General features: G+C 42.4%; 1 protein-coding gene across 2 annotated transcripts in view; it reads left to right on the plus strand.

Annotated features, from left to right (window-relative positions):
- Nucleotides 1–16,168, plus strand: part of EPHB1 (EPH receptor B1) — a 384,580-nt gene that overhangs the window by 335,373 nt on the left and 33,039 nt on the right. For both annotated transcript variants that reach the window (XM_063132314.1, XM_063132315.1), the window contains 3 exons: nucleotides 909–1,124; nucleotides 10,928–11,077; nucleotides 14,149–14,342. In XM_063132314.1, coding sequence (XP_062988384.1) covers nucleotides 909–1,124; nucleotides 10,928–11,077; nucleotides 14,149–14,342 — 560 coding nt within the window. The remainder of the gene's footprint in view (nucleotides 1–908; nucleotides 1,125–10,927; nucleotides 11,078–14,148; nucleotides 14,343–16,168) is intronic.

The raw sequence follows: 16,168 nt of genomic DNA on the forward strand, positions 1-16,168 counted from the left end.
TTTCAGTCAGAACCAGCCAGAACTTTAAAGGAGTTGTCCAAGGTGCTGAACCCGTTTTGGTGATAGGATTTCGATAGCTCCTTCAGAGTTGTAGCTGGCTCTGACTAAAACCCAGAATAGATTTACAGCATCACCAAAGTCGGAGCCACCAGCCTCTGCTGATTCTGTCTCTTCCACCTGTTCTTCCTTCAGGTTCCTGTCAGCCTACTGCTTGTTCTCTCTTCTTCCTTCAGCTCCTGCCTCTGAACATCTCTTGCCTCCAAGGAATGGATAAATCTGTTAGTTTTGTATTCTATAATATTTGCATTTTATCAAGTGCAAGTTTGTTGTGTCCCATTTCCACACCAGTTTAAATTTTTTTAAAAAACATTCCACATGGATATTTGTATGCATTTTTGCCTAATATATGATTTTTTTTAATTTATTTTTTTGCAAACACTTCCCCTAATATATGCCTTTTTGTATGCAATTTAACCTATGTACATTATTTTGTTTGGAATTCCCCTAATGTATGCAATTTCGTACACAATTTTTTTTTATCAGAACATTGCAGATTTTCAGATGTGTAAAAATTATTTATTCATTTATTGGAGTTGTACCCTGCCTTTTACCAAAACTGGCACTCGGAACCTAAGGATAACTGAATTCTGGTTCACATGTTAGTTCAGAAAATGCAAGTCCTGTTGCTTCACATTAAAATGCAAACCCCACTAATTTCTTTCCCATCCCTTCTATTTCCTGCACTCTCTTCCAACTCACTTTTCCAAAACAATCAACCCTTCTGTTTGCCTAAATAGGTCTTTTCTTCCATAGGACTTTATTGTGGACTACTCTTCATGGTTTGGGTTTTAGTCAACTCTGAATGAATGGCAAATGCTAACTGTAGGACTTAACTTTTACTAATACAGCAAAACGATGGGCAATTCACTGTCATCCAGCTGGTGGGGATGCTACGAGGGATTGCAGCTGGCATGAAGTACCTTGCAGAAATGAATTATGTCCATCGAGACCTCGCAGCTCGGAACATCCTGGTCAACAGCAACCTGGTCTGCAAAGTGTCTGACTTCGGCCTCTCACGCTACTTGCAAGATGACACCTCTGACCCAACTTATACCAGCTCATTGGTAGGTATCTCTTTCCCATCACATGCACATAAGACTGTGGAGGAAGGATTGGCTTTTCTTTTTCTTTTTCTTTTTCTTTTTTCATTTCCTTTATCACTTTTCTATACCGCCCAATAACCAAAGCTCTGTGGCAGTTTCAATAACTGCAGTAATCCAGTGGCTCTCCGGTTCTGATGACTTTCATACTAAAGGTCTGGCTTGAATATACATTCTAATCATTACTACATTTATAGTCTGTGGGATGGAACTAATGAGGGCCAAGGGCCAATAGCAGACCTATTACAAGGACCATCCTGGTCCCAAATAAATAAGCCATGGGGGAGGGGAGAGAAAAAAGGAGAAGGGAGTGTCTGCTCAAAGTGTCTAGGATCGAAGCTGCTGCCCTGAGCAAACAGGTGATCATAGCAGATGGCAGATCCGAGGGAACGGCAAAATAGCACTTACCACGAGGCCTTGTGATGGGCTCAGCACAGCAGCCACCTCACAGCCATTCAGTTAAAAATGAAATTTGTGAAGACAGTGGAAATGTGCTCTTTCTGAAGCTTATGTTGTTGCTGAGATAGCACACTGCTTCTTCTATCACGTCTTGGGTTGCCAACAGCTCATTAAGTCCAGCTTCTCATATTGCAATGTGCATTTGAGTCTCAGTGGTACTGCAGCCTGAGTTGTGACTGCAAAGTCACTTCTAAGCGTGTGTAGAGGTTTTACTGTGTGGTTCAGACACTGGACTCTTCCTCTAGGATGAGGGAAGGAAATGCTGCATGGATGGGAAAGTCTATCCAACGGGTCTGAATGCTCGACCAGAGTTGTAACAGCACAGCAGGATTGCACGGTTCTCCATTTAAATTATGTCTTTCAGTCAGTTTGCTTGTCTAAGCAAAGCTTGGTGGTTTTTCTTGGCAAGAGACCACGTCAGGTCATGATGGCTTCAGCTGGCCTCAACTTCATTTGAAATCTTAGCTGACCTTTGAGACACCACATTCACAGTTGACTCAAATGGCTTTTGCAGGTGTCTTGCTGAGGCTTGGAGATCGGTATCTAGTGTCTGTAAACAGTACCAGTATTGATGACCAGCCACTACTGGTCATTAGCAGGTTTATTCACTGACCAGCAGTCCTCAGTGTACTCTGTTTACCTTGTTAGGAGTACAGAAAGTAGAACTAAAGAGAATCCGCTCAACCATCTAGTGTATTTTATTTATTTATTTATTTATTCATTCATTTACTGTATTTTTAAACCATTCAATAAGCAAAATTATCTGTGTGGTGTGCAATCCATTACAAATGTAAAATGCAAATACTAAGGGAGCAATTCTACGGTCCTAGACAGCGTCTGAGAGGCCGTAGGATATTTCCGATTCTCCGATCCGAGGCTGGGCATAGCATTCTGACCTCGAGGGGCAAATCAGAACTACGATTTCCCTCCCTCTCCTCCTTTCAGCCAGTGCCAGCTGCTCTCTTTTGATGACCTTGGAGAAGGGGCGAAGGGGGCGTTTCAGTAGCAGGGAGGGGAGGAAACGGGAGAGGCTGGGAGATGAGTTATTCTGAGACCTCTCCAGCCTCCCTCCCTCCCCCTCTGGAGCACCCCAGCTAGAGGGGCAAAAGTGCCTTCCTAGCAAAGCAGTGTGGGAGGACAGGTGGATGATCGTCTTTGTTGCTCCTCCCCACCCTGCACTAGATGCTCGTAAGTCCCTGAGTTTGGGGACTTACAGTCATCTAGGACACAACCCATAGGATTGCTCCCTAAACAAAGAATGAAAATAGTGCAGACTCAAACCAAGATAAAACCAGCTGCACAGAATCATACCATTCCAGCACATAAAACTAAATTAAAACCAGTAGCAGAATAAAGTACTGAAAGCACTAAAAACAGATCTTATAATGCCAGGTAGACTGGAAAGTGTCCACCTAGCACTGAAAAGAAATGAGCCTCTCTGGAGGGGGCATTCCACAAATGGTTGCCACCACTGAAAAGGTGGTGAAAAGGCTCACTCTCTTGTAGCCACCTGCCTTGCCTCATTCGGTGGAGGCACCTAGAGGAGGGCCTCAGATGATGATCTTAATATCTAGGTAGGTGCATTTTAACCTCTTGGCTTGGTGTCATATGCTATATCTAGAGCATCCCTAGTCAGGGCCTCTCAAACCATTTTTGTTTTGAACCTCTCAAGATACTGCCACTTGCCCAGGAAGTGTGTTCCAGCACTGAATTGTCTCAGACTTTCCCAAGTGTTTAACTTAAAATCTGCCTGTCTCCTTATAACATAAACTTGTTTCTTCCTGATCCGTCTTGGCTAGTAGCTCATTTTTAAAACCTTCCAGCTTGCCAAACAGAACTGGACACAGCATTCTACTTGGCATCACACAAAGCATAGCTAGTGTGAAAATGGGCCCAGCATACCGTCAAGCCCAGGGGCTTTTCCAGATGTGCATTTGTTTTCCATGGAGCCAGATTGCACATCCATCAAAAACTCTAGGGAGCAGGGAAGACAAGCTGGTCTAGGGTCTCTCCTTAGTAAGGAAAACCAATGTCAGGGAGGCAGTCTGACTAACATAGGCTTAGAGAAGACCCTTGTCAGTTTCACTTCACTTAATGCAGCACTTTGTGTATCTCTTTCATATGTGTACTGTTTACCTATAGTCTGTGCTCCCTTTTCCTAGGAACTCTGGAGGCTTTGGACTCTCCCTTTCCTATACTGAAGTTACATCTGACCTGACTCCTGTCTCTATCCTCTCTGTCTCTCTGTCTGTCTGTCTCTCTCTCAAACACACACACACAGCTGTCCTGTCCCCTGCATCGAGGTTGTATGTGGGTGGGATATCATGCTATTCTCTCTTATCTCTGGATCAAGGCTTTTTATCAGGGCCAGCCCTACCACTTGGCATTTTGAGGCAGTTGCCTCAGGTGGCAGATCCTAGGAAACAGCAGCAAGGGGTTGAAGGAGAAAACTGTGTGCCATGGAGCCTATTCTGCGACCCCTTTGTTAGCCTTCTGCCTTCCAGTTCATTGAAGAACATTGACCCCTTATTGGTGTTGGAGACAGATTCAGACCAGTCAGCTTTTGTACATGGAATGGGAAGGGGTGCCATCTTGCCTTTTGCCTCAGGAAGCAAAACATCTTGGCCTGCCCCTGGCTTTTATTTATATTCTAACTTGCAATGAGCAGAGTGTTGGACTAGAGAGAAGCCTATTAGTGCCTCCAACACAATGAGTCTGTGATATCCTACTTTTCTTCCACAGAGTTCAAATTTGGTTTTCTTTCTGCCTCAGTTTTGCCCTTAGAACAACACTGTGAAGTAGGTCAGATTAAGAATGGTGACTGGCCCTAGTTTCCCCAGTGAGTTTTGCAGCTGAGTGGGGATTTGAACCCAAGTCTCCCCATTCCTGGCCTGACATTCTAACCACTGCACTGACTTGTAGGAACATCCCACAAAGACAAAATGTATCTGGGACACTTTAATGGATTGTGTAGAATACCCCTTAATTTGTCATTGTGAGGGTGCCGCCGAAAGGGCACGATCTGTCCTAGAACTCTTAACCCTTTTTGTGAACCGCCCAGAGAGCTTCGGCTTTTGGGCGGTATAGAAATGAAATAAATAAATAAACAAACAAACCCTTCCTCATCCTCTGTGTGAACAGAATGCTGGACTAGATGGACCCTCAGTTTGATCCAGCATGGCTCTTCTTATGTTCTTATCCTGGCCATTCTGCCTAGGAATTATGGGAGTTGCAGTCCAACAATCTAGAGGGTAGCTGGTTGAGAAAGGCTGACTTAGAGCATCAAAACCTTGGTCATTGCCCTTCTGGATGAACTGCAAGACACACCTCTTTAACCAGTTCAGTCAACAGATAACAAAGATCGTTTCTTTGACAAGTTAAGGCACTTGACTGTGGTATTTATCCTCGGCACTGGATGGATTGAAATTGAAGTCAGTGACTGATATCTGCGTGCACTTGCAGAGTAAATGCCAGCAACTGAAACAGAACGTCAAAAAAGCAAAAGGAAGCCAGCTGGTGCAGGTTGGTATAAATTTCCCTGGTCCCGAAGATGCAAATCAGCAGAGTAGATGCCCTTGCAGTTGTTGGAGTGATGCCACTTTTCACCAGCTGAGAATCTGAGCAGCGATCCTTGAATCAGCCATCCATGGCTTAACTGGGAGCTCTGTTCCTTCTTCTGGCTGCATATTGCAGCCCATTTAAATAAATCAATGTGAGTTTAAACTGTCCAGTGCTGCCTGCCTGGATTGAGCATGAAGTGGCCTCTCCCGCCTCTGGAGAAAAAGCAGATTTTCTCATCTGTATTTTTATCATTAATTTATGCCCCAAATGGCCTTCCCAGCAGCTGGGAAATGATGCACTGCCTACAATTACATCACTGCCTCCCACGGCAGGTTCATAGCTCTGCTCTGGGGAAAAGGTAGGAGAAAACAACCTTCAAGCAAATTTCTCCTTTTTTGGTTATTTAAGTAGAGTTTTTATTGCAAAGACTGAATCTGTTTTGCCATCCATCTTTGAAAGCAACTGAAAACAAGAGCAAACAATTCCGCTTAGAGTCAGTGTTTTGCTTTATCTGTGTTTCTCTTCCTCTCCACATTAATTTTAATTATGGATGAATCATTTACATATGAACAAGATTGTTGTTTTCTAACAATTCACAGGCTCTGGCTACTGCTTATTTCTCCCTGGTGTCCTCTCTCTCCAAGTGACATGATGGGCCTTGTGACATCAATTATGATGTCACAAAGATGATGTCACAAAGCAGAGTTATGCCTCTTGTTGGGAGTGGATGAACCGCTCAGTAAGAGGCACACCAACTCCTGTGATAAGTGCCAGGTCTTCCCATCATCTTTCCTCATTGAAGATAATCCTTTGGCTGAGAAGGTTTCCTGGATCTAATAGTTTTCTTACCATTAGGTGAGATAGCTTTTCTTCCCAGGTAGGTGGTGTAGGGCATCGGGTAGATAAGAGCCTCCAGTCTTTGGGTTGGTGTAGGGCAGGGGTAGGTAATTTCATGCAACCCAAAAGCCTTCTGCAAGGATCATTTAGAACTTTGTCAAGATCAATCTATCCCTGCCCCAGTAACCTGCTGGGTAGGGAGGGAGTGAAAGGGGGATGGCATAGAGACAAAGAGAGAAAAGAAGAGAAGAGAGAGAGAGAGGGGGGGTGGCAGAAAGAGATAGAAAGGGGATGACCCACGCTTGAGTCTCGCCCCAGCATAAATATATGCATGCTGGATATTCCCTATTCCAACATATTACCCTCGAGGTAATTTGGCCTTTAACAGAAAAACAGCTCCCCACAATTTGGTTGCAACTACATCCTCAGTGTTCATACTAGGGATGTTGATGAAATTTCTCTGAACTAGGATGATAATTAACTTCAAGTACTTGAAAACTTCACTTCAAAGGAAATCACTCCCAGCTCCCCAGCTACTCAGCTCTACAGTCTTGCTCTGTCTCCAGAAATCTTCCCCTCTAGTGGGGAAGTGGTTTTCCCCTTCCTTCTCTTCTCTGATGTTTTGCCATACTGAACAACTGATGGGGCATGGATGGGGTTTTGTAGTTCCCCTTTAGGTTGACTCTGAAAATTATCTCATTTTTCCTAGTGTGGGGGTGGGAGAGTCAGATAATTAATGAGTCAATCCTAGGTGACTTTCAGAAAGCTCACTCATCCTTAGTTCCTATCAATATCACCTAAGTAGTGCCTAGGAGTAGCCAACCCTCAGGCACTGCTAATGGTTTTGGGCATCTCTTCCATTCCTCTGCCCTCTGCTGTTGCTCTATTACCCCTGAACTTTCTTCCCCCATCACCACAGCTGAGCTCCTTCACTTGTTTGATGATATAGATGCCTTGGATGCATGTTCAATGGTACTGAAATGAGTATGAACAGTTCCATTGCCTTGAACTCATAACATCAATTTCTGCACTTGCTCAGGGAAGTTGATTAAGCTGTATGAAACCAACAGGGCTGGTAAGGATCCATGGTTCATAAAGTCCTTTCCTGTTTATAGAAACCGCTCCCCCTACTGTTGCTGTAGGAACCATTATGGCATCACAAGTGCATTTTCAGTCTTCTGTATTTCAGGTGGTTCTTTTTATCATTCTAGCAGTAGGTATTCTTCCTTCTTTTGTAACCCTGATGAGATAAGCACACTTGCAGGCATGCTCTGAAACATAATGAAAAGGAACCCACATCAGCCACCTTCCTAGCATTGGAAATTTATAATTTTAGATTGAGAGCAAATGCTTGCTCCTCATCTGGTGTGCTCGACTTGTGATGAGCTGTCATCTCTGTGCCAAGGGCAACCCCACTTCCTTGCCCTTCCATTGCCATTCTTAGGGGAAGAGACTTGATGCAAAGGAAGTTTGTGTGCTCCACAATGCAAAACAGCCAAAGGTGAGGAAGTATCACTCAAGATAAAACCCTGAAGACCATTGTTTCTACTTGATATGCAAGGCGGTGCATGGGAACAGCTGTTGCTGTCAGCCTTTGATGTCTGCTTTTGGGCCCAGGAAATGTGAGAGCACCTATATATTCACAGTAAGAAACATCCTGTCTTTTCCAAAACACTTGCATGTTCATTGGCATTCATGGGAATGAGATTTTGTTAGTTTTGCAATGGTTTACCTTTAACCACCACAGCTGGAATAAATGTCATAATGTTATTTTTCTCACCATACGCAATTTGGGCAGGGGATAATTGTGTCTCCTGAGTCAAGGTGTATGTGCAGGAACTAGGAAATCATATTAGATAGAGCCATGGACCAAGGCCTATTCTTGTGAATATCTATGTCATTAACCTTAAACCAGTTTGAATTGCTTTCTTTCCATCCACAAAACTCTGGGAATTATAGTTCTAACAAGGCACAGTGAACCCATAGTACTTACACAATGCTGCAATTTCTAAGTTCCTTTGTGGAGAATCTGAACGTAAGAGTCATGCTGGTTCAGACCGAAGGCCTACCTAGTCCAGCATTCTGTTTTTACAATGGCCAACCAAATGCCTATGGGAAGCACACTGGCAGGGCATGACTGTGATAACACCCTCCTGCTCATGTTCCATGGCAACTTCTGATACTGGAAGTATCCATAATGATCAGTATCCACCAATAGCCTTATCTTCCATGTGTTTGTCTAATCCCATTTTGAACCTGTGGAAGTTGGTGGCCATCACGACTTCTTGGAGCAGTGAACCATGAGCAATATGTGAATAAATACTTCTTTCTGTCTTTCCTGAACCTCCCACCATTCAGATTCATTGGATGACCCCATATTCTATTATTATGAGAGAGGGTGAAAAATATCTCTGTATCCACACCATGCGTAATATGACAAGCTAGTTTAAAAGTTGAATGTAGTCTAAACCTAGTCATAATTGCCTGTCTAGCTCCCCTTGGGTCCATGCCTTTTTCTCTCTGACCCTACATTTCTGCATCATTGTAAAAGGACAAAAATAACTATGTCCTTTGTTAAGTCCGCGAAGACTTATTAAGAAAGTCTAAGAGCACAATCCAATGCATGTTTGGACTGAAAAAAGTCCAACTAAAGGGATCATAGAATAGTAGAATTGGAAGGGGCCTAGAAGGCCATCGAGTCCAACCCCCTGCTCAGTGCAGGAATCCACCCTAAAGCATACCTGACAGATGGTTGTCCAGCTGCCTCTTGAATGCAGCTTTAATTGGTGAGAGCAAATTTTCATTGGTTGGATAAAGTTATCAGGACACTCATTTATATTTTGAGGCTTTTAATGGCTGGTTGGGGAATGCTGGGAGTTATAGAACTTTTTCTGTCTAAACATGCATAGGATCATACCCTAAATCACTCTCCTCCTCCTCCTTTTCCTCTTGTATCAGTACTCCTCATATATCAGCCATTTTGGCTAACAGAATGTTTCACTCCCACGTTTTGTCTTTTGTGATTTTCTACTGACATTAACAGCATCAGCCTGGATTTGCAGTGAACCAAAGGCATTAGGATAAACCCTGGGCTTTTGTCCTTTCTTTTTACAATCAAATGTTGTTGCTTTCTTTTTCTTTTTTTAAATGTAAACAATTAAGATAAAAATTAGACAGGTTTTATATTCTCAAGGCCACTTTAATCCCCAGGTACTAATGAGGTTACGTAAAGCTCTATGCTGATATTTCATTGATATATTTACTATTGGGAATCTTTTTTTCCATAGCATGAAGGTCAAGCACATGGAGCTGGATATGTGTAACTCAACTGTGATCTGCTACATTAGGATATCTGTTTAAAACTAGGGCTAGAAGATGAATCATGATATTGGATCACTTGCCTGAATCCATACCCTTAGATCCCTGTTATAATCGGGAGAAAAGATAAGGTGGCAGCAATAAGTGTGTGTGTGTGTGGGGGGGGAAGACCCTGGGTATTTGCTGGCTTTGGGCATGTACCCCCAAGGCCTTTAACCTGTGCTGTCTAGATTTTCCTTTATAATTCTGATAGAACTGAATACAAGTGGTGTGGATGTTCATACATGGGTATATCAGAAGGACAACAATTACAATGTGAGTTTTGGCTTTAAGCAGACATGGAGAACTTAAAGGAACTTGGAGGCATTGACTTTGCAGTATTATTATTATTTTGCTTCATATGATGCAATTGTTTTATTTGCACACGTGAAACATTTTGCATGAAAATATAAAAGTGTTAAGTACACACATAATAAACACAAGTCTAAAAACAGGATAACAATCAAATGTGCATGTACTGGGGAGCCACTGCATAATGTGCGATGCTGTCATAGAACATGATCAGAGGGCAGTTTCCCAGAATATCATATTAAACTCAGAAGTTCAGGAAGTCATGCTGGAAAAATAAGGTACAAAATTGGGGGTAAGGGGGCTGCACAATCATCTCTTGTCACTGGGACTGGGCTACCTGTGCTCACTCCAGGTATTCCCCAAGTTTTGACCTGGTCCCACTGTAACTTGTGAGCCTTAGTTTGCTAAATCCACGTGTGCTTGAGTTCTGAAAAGAGGAAGAGGATTTAAGGTTCTCTTCTGCATCACTCTCTCCCTTTTTTCTTTTTTAGCTGAACGGGATGCACCCCCAAATGCATCCCAGCAGTTAATTACTTTCCTTCTGCAGATTTGAACTAGGGATGGATGAATCTGTCAATTTCAGTTTCTCTCAGTTTTTCATTTTTCCAACCCTAAATATGGTTTGTCTTCAACATCGAGGTTTTTTTCAATCTTAAATTCTGTTCGTTCCAAACTGTTAGGTTTTATATCTAAAAAAAAATGTTTCTACATAAGAGTTTTTGTGCACATGTCTCCAAATACGTGCATTTTGTATGCATTTTGCTTAATATATAGATTTTTTAAAAGCAGTTTTCTAATATAAAGTATTTAATATTCTTTTCCCTAATACACACATTTGTGTATGCAGTAAATTGGAGAGCCCCATTGCAAAATTTGGAGAAGTGTGAATTTTGAAGAATAACTGAATTTTGCTTTGAAAGAGTGAAATTTGGTACGTTCACATTAAAATGCAAAATGAATGAATTTCTTCTCCATCCCTAGTTCGAATTGAGCTAGTACTGATAATGACAAGAGTGCATCTGTCCATATTAGGAAGTTGCAATAACTTCAGTATATCAATCAAAGTATGATTTAAGGTAGATTCCTGGAATGAGCAGGGGTTGGACTCGATGGCCTTGCAGGCCCTCCCAACTCTACTATTCTATGATTCATGCACTTGTTAACAAAGCTGCACCTTATAAAGGGAGGTATCACTGCACTCAGCCGTCTACCATTAACACCTGCCTTTCCTTCTCCTTCAGGGTGGAAAGATCCCGGTGAGATGGACAGCCCCAGAGGCCATTGCCTACCGCAAATTCACCTCTGCCAGTGATGTATGGAGTTATGGTATTGTCATGTGGGAAGTGATGTCATTTGGGGAAAGACCCTACTGGGACATGTCCAACCAGGATGTGAGTTTTGCAAATCCTCTTGTAGAAGACAGGCATTGCTCCCTTGAATTTTAATCACGAGGGGAGAGACTCAATGACCCAATCATAGTTGTGAAGCAAGGATTTTGTCATGGCATCCCGATGCTATCTCCAAGTGTGTTTCCCTAAACATTCTCTATATGAAATACTGTTCCTGTGTAGCTTTTCCTTTAAGAGAAAACATTCCCTTTCAGCATAGGGAGTGGACTCATTGGGTAAACAGGTGCACTTACACAATACACTTCCTTTCCCAGCAATAATCAGATGTATAGCAGATAGTATTCTTATTTACATGCGGCCTCCCGGGTTAGTGCAGCCCTCGCACAGAGCAATATAAGAAGATCTTTGTTGAAAAAAACCTAGGGGTCTATTTAATTCGGTATCCTTTTCAAATGTCTCCAAGAAGAGCCCTCTGTCCTCCGTGGGAAGTCCCCACCAGTTATTGGTAACAGACTTACTACTCCTGAACACAGAGGTTCTATTGAGCTATTATGGATAATAGTTCTGAAAAGATCTGACCCCCATGAATTTGTCTAACTCTTAATGCCATATGAGCTTGTGGCTATCACCACATCCCGTTGCCTTTGACTTCTATAAGTTAAGTATGCTTGGAGAAAATGGTATTTTCTTTTGTATGTTCTGCACCTACTGCCAGTCATTCAGTAGTAGACACCCCCCCACACACAAAGTTCTGATATAAACTAAGAGGGGTAGAATACATGCCTCTGCATTCTCTCCATGCCATGTGCTATAAACTCCTGCCATGTTAATTGAGTTTTATCTTCTAAACAATGTGTGAGGCAGTTTTGCAATCCTCAGGCTGTTCTGTCAGCTCTTTCTGTATAGGATTGAATGGCCCAGGCCTACCTATTAGGCTGTACAGAAACAGCTGTCCTCCATTAGTCCTTGCATAGCAGGCCGTACCAGGGTTTCACATGAAGAATAGAGTTTATCAGCATTGTAAACAATGGTGCATTACAACATAACTGCAGACTGCACAGTATTGTACAGGGAAGCCAGTGTGGTGTAGTGGCTAAGGTGTTGGACTGGGAGTCGGAAGATTCGGGTTCTAGTGCCCACCTAGCCATGGAAACCTACTGGGTGACTTTGGGCCAGTCACAGACTCTTAGCCCAACCTACCAAACAGGGTTGTTGTTGTGGGGATAACATGGAGAGGAGGAGGATTGTGTATGCTGCCTTGGGCTCCTTGGAGGAAAAAAGGTGGGATATAAATAAATAAATAAATAAATAAAACAATAACAACAACAAGTCTCTCCTTAATACCCAAGCCAAATTGAGCTATGCGCCACATTTGTGTCTGAAGACTGGGATATCTCTGCTTTATCTATTGCTAGAGTCAGCAATGTTAGAGTTGCTTCTAGCCTCAACTCATGCTGAGCTCTGGAGAAACACTTGGAAATGCTAACTGTGAGGTACAAACCCCATCTTGCTCCTTCTTCTCCACACACACCCCACTGCCGCCTTGAACCTCTGCTGCAAGAAAGAGTTTCTATGATGAAAGAAGCTGAGAAGGGGGAGGAACTGGGAAGACATGCCAGCTAGTGTGGTGGTAATTGGACACTGGCAAGCCTCTGAAAGCCTTCATGAGCCAGGCGCAGGGACTTGATGAACTCCTGCACAACAGCATGATAGGCAGAAATAATGAGAGTGGCGGCTGCTAACGGGGAAGTGACTACCTTTGTCTGGAGGCCTCAGAAGCAAAATTAACCTCTGAGTGCCCTGCTTCCTTCAGAGCCAGGAATGTTTCCACTGTGCCTTGTGCACAGGGCAAGTGGCTTCCTTTGCTCCAGAATCCATGCTATTAGTGTGCTGTACAGTGCAGCTTGGAAAAGGGGTTCTGTGTGGCTTGCAAAAGAGTTCCATTCTCCCTTAAGAAGGATAGGACTCTATGCACAAGAAGCTCAGCTGGTTGAATTCCGTGCTGAGCTCACCACATCCAAACTATCCAACAGCTTAATCCATATAACTAAATAGCAGAGATACTTATCACAGCTTTATCATAGCTCTTCACTAGCAGAGAGGGCAGGAGCACCTGTTGGACATAAGACCTGGAGTAACCTAGTCAGATGACTCAAATGAGTAAGCTGTGTCCTCATCAGCAAGGACAGGAGAATCCTTCCTCCTGCTGCTAGCCAACCCGTGTGAAATTTAGGAACGTATAATCATTTTGTTTTGGTTAGCATTTGACCGGAATTTGCTCTGTTTGCACCCCTGAACCTGAGCTCATTTTTCGGACAAAACTTGCATATTTCCAAAATTGCTATCGTGCTCAAAAAATGTGTTTAATAGAAAAACGTGCACTTCAAAAATGCACATTTTTAATTTAAAGAACAACAGTGCATTTTCACACTTTAGGCAATGTGGTGAGTGGGTGGGGGAGGAAATTACGCACTTGGGTGCTCACTTTAAAAAACATGTGTATCTATATTTTCTGTAAGGGTATGTGTACAAGCAAATCTCACAATGGGTGAACTTCTCCAATTTCCACTTCAGAGCTTGTTCCATCCCATGTCTGTATCAGATTGAGATCTTCATTTTTTTTCTTTTTCCATGAAAATCATCGGTTGTGTACATCTTTGAAATGGATTATAACATGGATTAAAGTGTGTTAGGGTACATTTTTCAAAAGTACGCATTTTTTCATGCACATTTTTTCAAAAGTGCACACGTTGTCGATTCATACTGCAAGCTTGGAAATGTATGGACCTTGACCGCAGATTTGCATTCCTGTCTGCATTCAGTCTGGAAGGTGCAAACTGGGTAAATTCTGATCAAAACAATCTGTAACAGATTTCTAATACATCCCTAAGAAGAATAGATGTCTATCCAGAACTGAATAAATATGAAAGCTTTCACCATTGTTCCTGCTGATACCCTTTATGCACATCCAGAAAAAGTCTAGGAGGTTTTTCTCCACGTTAAATTATGATTTTGCCCTTTAAAACAAATAGACACTCGCGTGACCTTCTGGATTGTTTTTCTCAACATCTGTATTTCTCTCTTTAACATGCCAGCACACTTTTCTTTCATAGGTAATTAATGCAATTGAGCAAGACTACCGGCTCCCTCCTCCCATGGACTGTCCAGCTGCCCTTCATCAACTTATGTTAGATTGCTGGCAGAAAGACCGCAACACCCGGCCACGCTTTGCTGAAATAGTTAACACCCTAGATAAAATGATCCGAAATCCGGCAAGCCTCAAAACTGTGGCTACCATCACCGCTGTGTAAGTTTTTAGCTGCCTAAATATGCTCAGGGTGAGGTCTTGGAAGCCAAGTTTGGGATTGCAAGTAAAGTTGCCAACAAGTTAAAGGATACTTCATTGAGCAACCATCTCTTTTTACTTCTTGATTAATCAACTACATTTAAATGAATGTCCATATTACCAAACCCTCAGTAAAGGTCCTTTTTTTAAAAAAAAGGAAGCATGAGATAATTAAAATTTTTAATTACCAAAAGCTTCCAGTTAGCAATAGAAGGAATGGTCAGCTTTTAATGTTTTTTATTACCGTAGTACTATAAAATATTCAAATCCTCAAAATATAAATGTTTGTTGTTAACTTTATCCCATTATTATTATTATTATTTATTTATTTATTTATTTATTTATATAGCACCATCAATGTACATGGTGCTGTACAGAGTAAAACAGTAAATAGCAAGACCCTGCCGTATAGGCTTACATTCTAATAAAATCATAATAAAACAATAAGGAGGGGAGGAGAATGCAAACAGGCACAGGGTAGGGTAAACAGGCACTGGGTAGGGTAAAACTAACAGTATAAAGTCAGAACAAAATCATGAATAAAGTTCATGGGATAAACTTTATTTAAAGTTTACTGATTAAAGTTGCAGTCCTATGGATGTTTAGACAGAAAGAACTCCTCTGTTCAAAGAGCCTCAAGACACAATCCTGTGAAGACGTAGACAGAAACCCCCCCACAATCCCCAGCATACTGCAGCCAGAATGGCTGGCTGGGGAATGCTGAGTGTTGTAGGACTTTTTTTTCTGTTTAAACATGCACCCAAAAATGATTTAACCAATTCAAGCTTAGTTTAGAAGACATAGCATGTAGTTCCAAATAAAAAACAAAGTAGTGAAGCTTGAATTGTGTGTAGTTCATTTATGTATTTGGTCTTGTTTTCATTCACTGCTCTCTTACTGCCCTCCCTGCTCTTCTCAGAGGAGAAGGAGATTGCAAGAACAGGCTAATACAGGCCCTGACAGGAATCATGCAGGCTCCTGGACATAGGTTATACAGTTTTCATACTATTGTGTCACTACAAAAGAACATCCAGGGATTCCATGCTCAACACAGATAGCTTTCTACGCATATTCCCTCGATGACTCCTCAATGGAGGCAGGAAATGCCCTTCTCTGTCACTCTGGCTGCAACCTGTGCAGATGCCCTAGAATCTCCCAAGTATAGGAAGTACACCCCCATGATGCGGAAGAATTTAATGTGAGCAGGTGCATCCAAGACCTCTGTGCTAACTGCAGACAAATGGTACAAACTGGGCCCTCTCCACAGCTCCACCACCATCTCCATTGGGGAGTCATGGGCGGCAGTCATAGTTATGGCCTCATTTGCATCAATCAGGCTATAGCCAACATTGAAACACTCCCTGCACATTCAAAGGTAGCCTATTGGGGATACAGTTCTGAGTTAACTTCCTTGACATGTTGGTTTTGAATGTGTATGGAAGTTTGTTTGTTTGTTTGTTTACAGGTTGGAATATTCAGACTTTTTGATCCTCTCCCTGTAGTCTGAAGTGGTCCAATCTGGCAACAACTTCAGGGGATCCTGGCATTCCTTGTTTTGCCTAATTGAAACATGGGAAGGAAGGGGACAACAATGTGACTTGCCACCTCTGGTTGAATAGGGTGGAAGGGAAGATTGAAGTAAGTCCTGCTGGAGTTAAACAATTCACAGGACCCAGTAAGAGTCTTTGACCCTCTTCAGAGGATATGCTAAGAAATAGTGAGGCTGCTAACCCTTTTGCAGCAAATGGTTAGTGAGCATGTTTAAACCGTGTTTGCGTAGCCACCCT

Source organism: Elgaria multicarinata, chromosome 8 (genome assembly GCF_023053635.1).
Source record: "Elgaria multicarinata webbii isolate HBS135686 ecotype San Diego chromosome 8, rElgMul1.1.pri, whole genome shotgun sequence".
Lineage (NCBI taxonomy): Eukaryota > Metazoa > Chordata > Lepidosauria > Squamata > Anguidae > Elgaria > Elgaria multicarinata.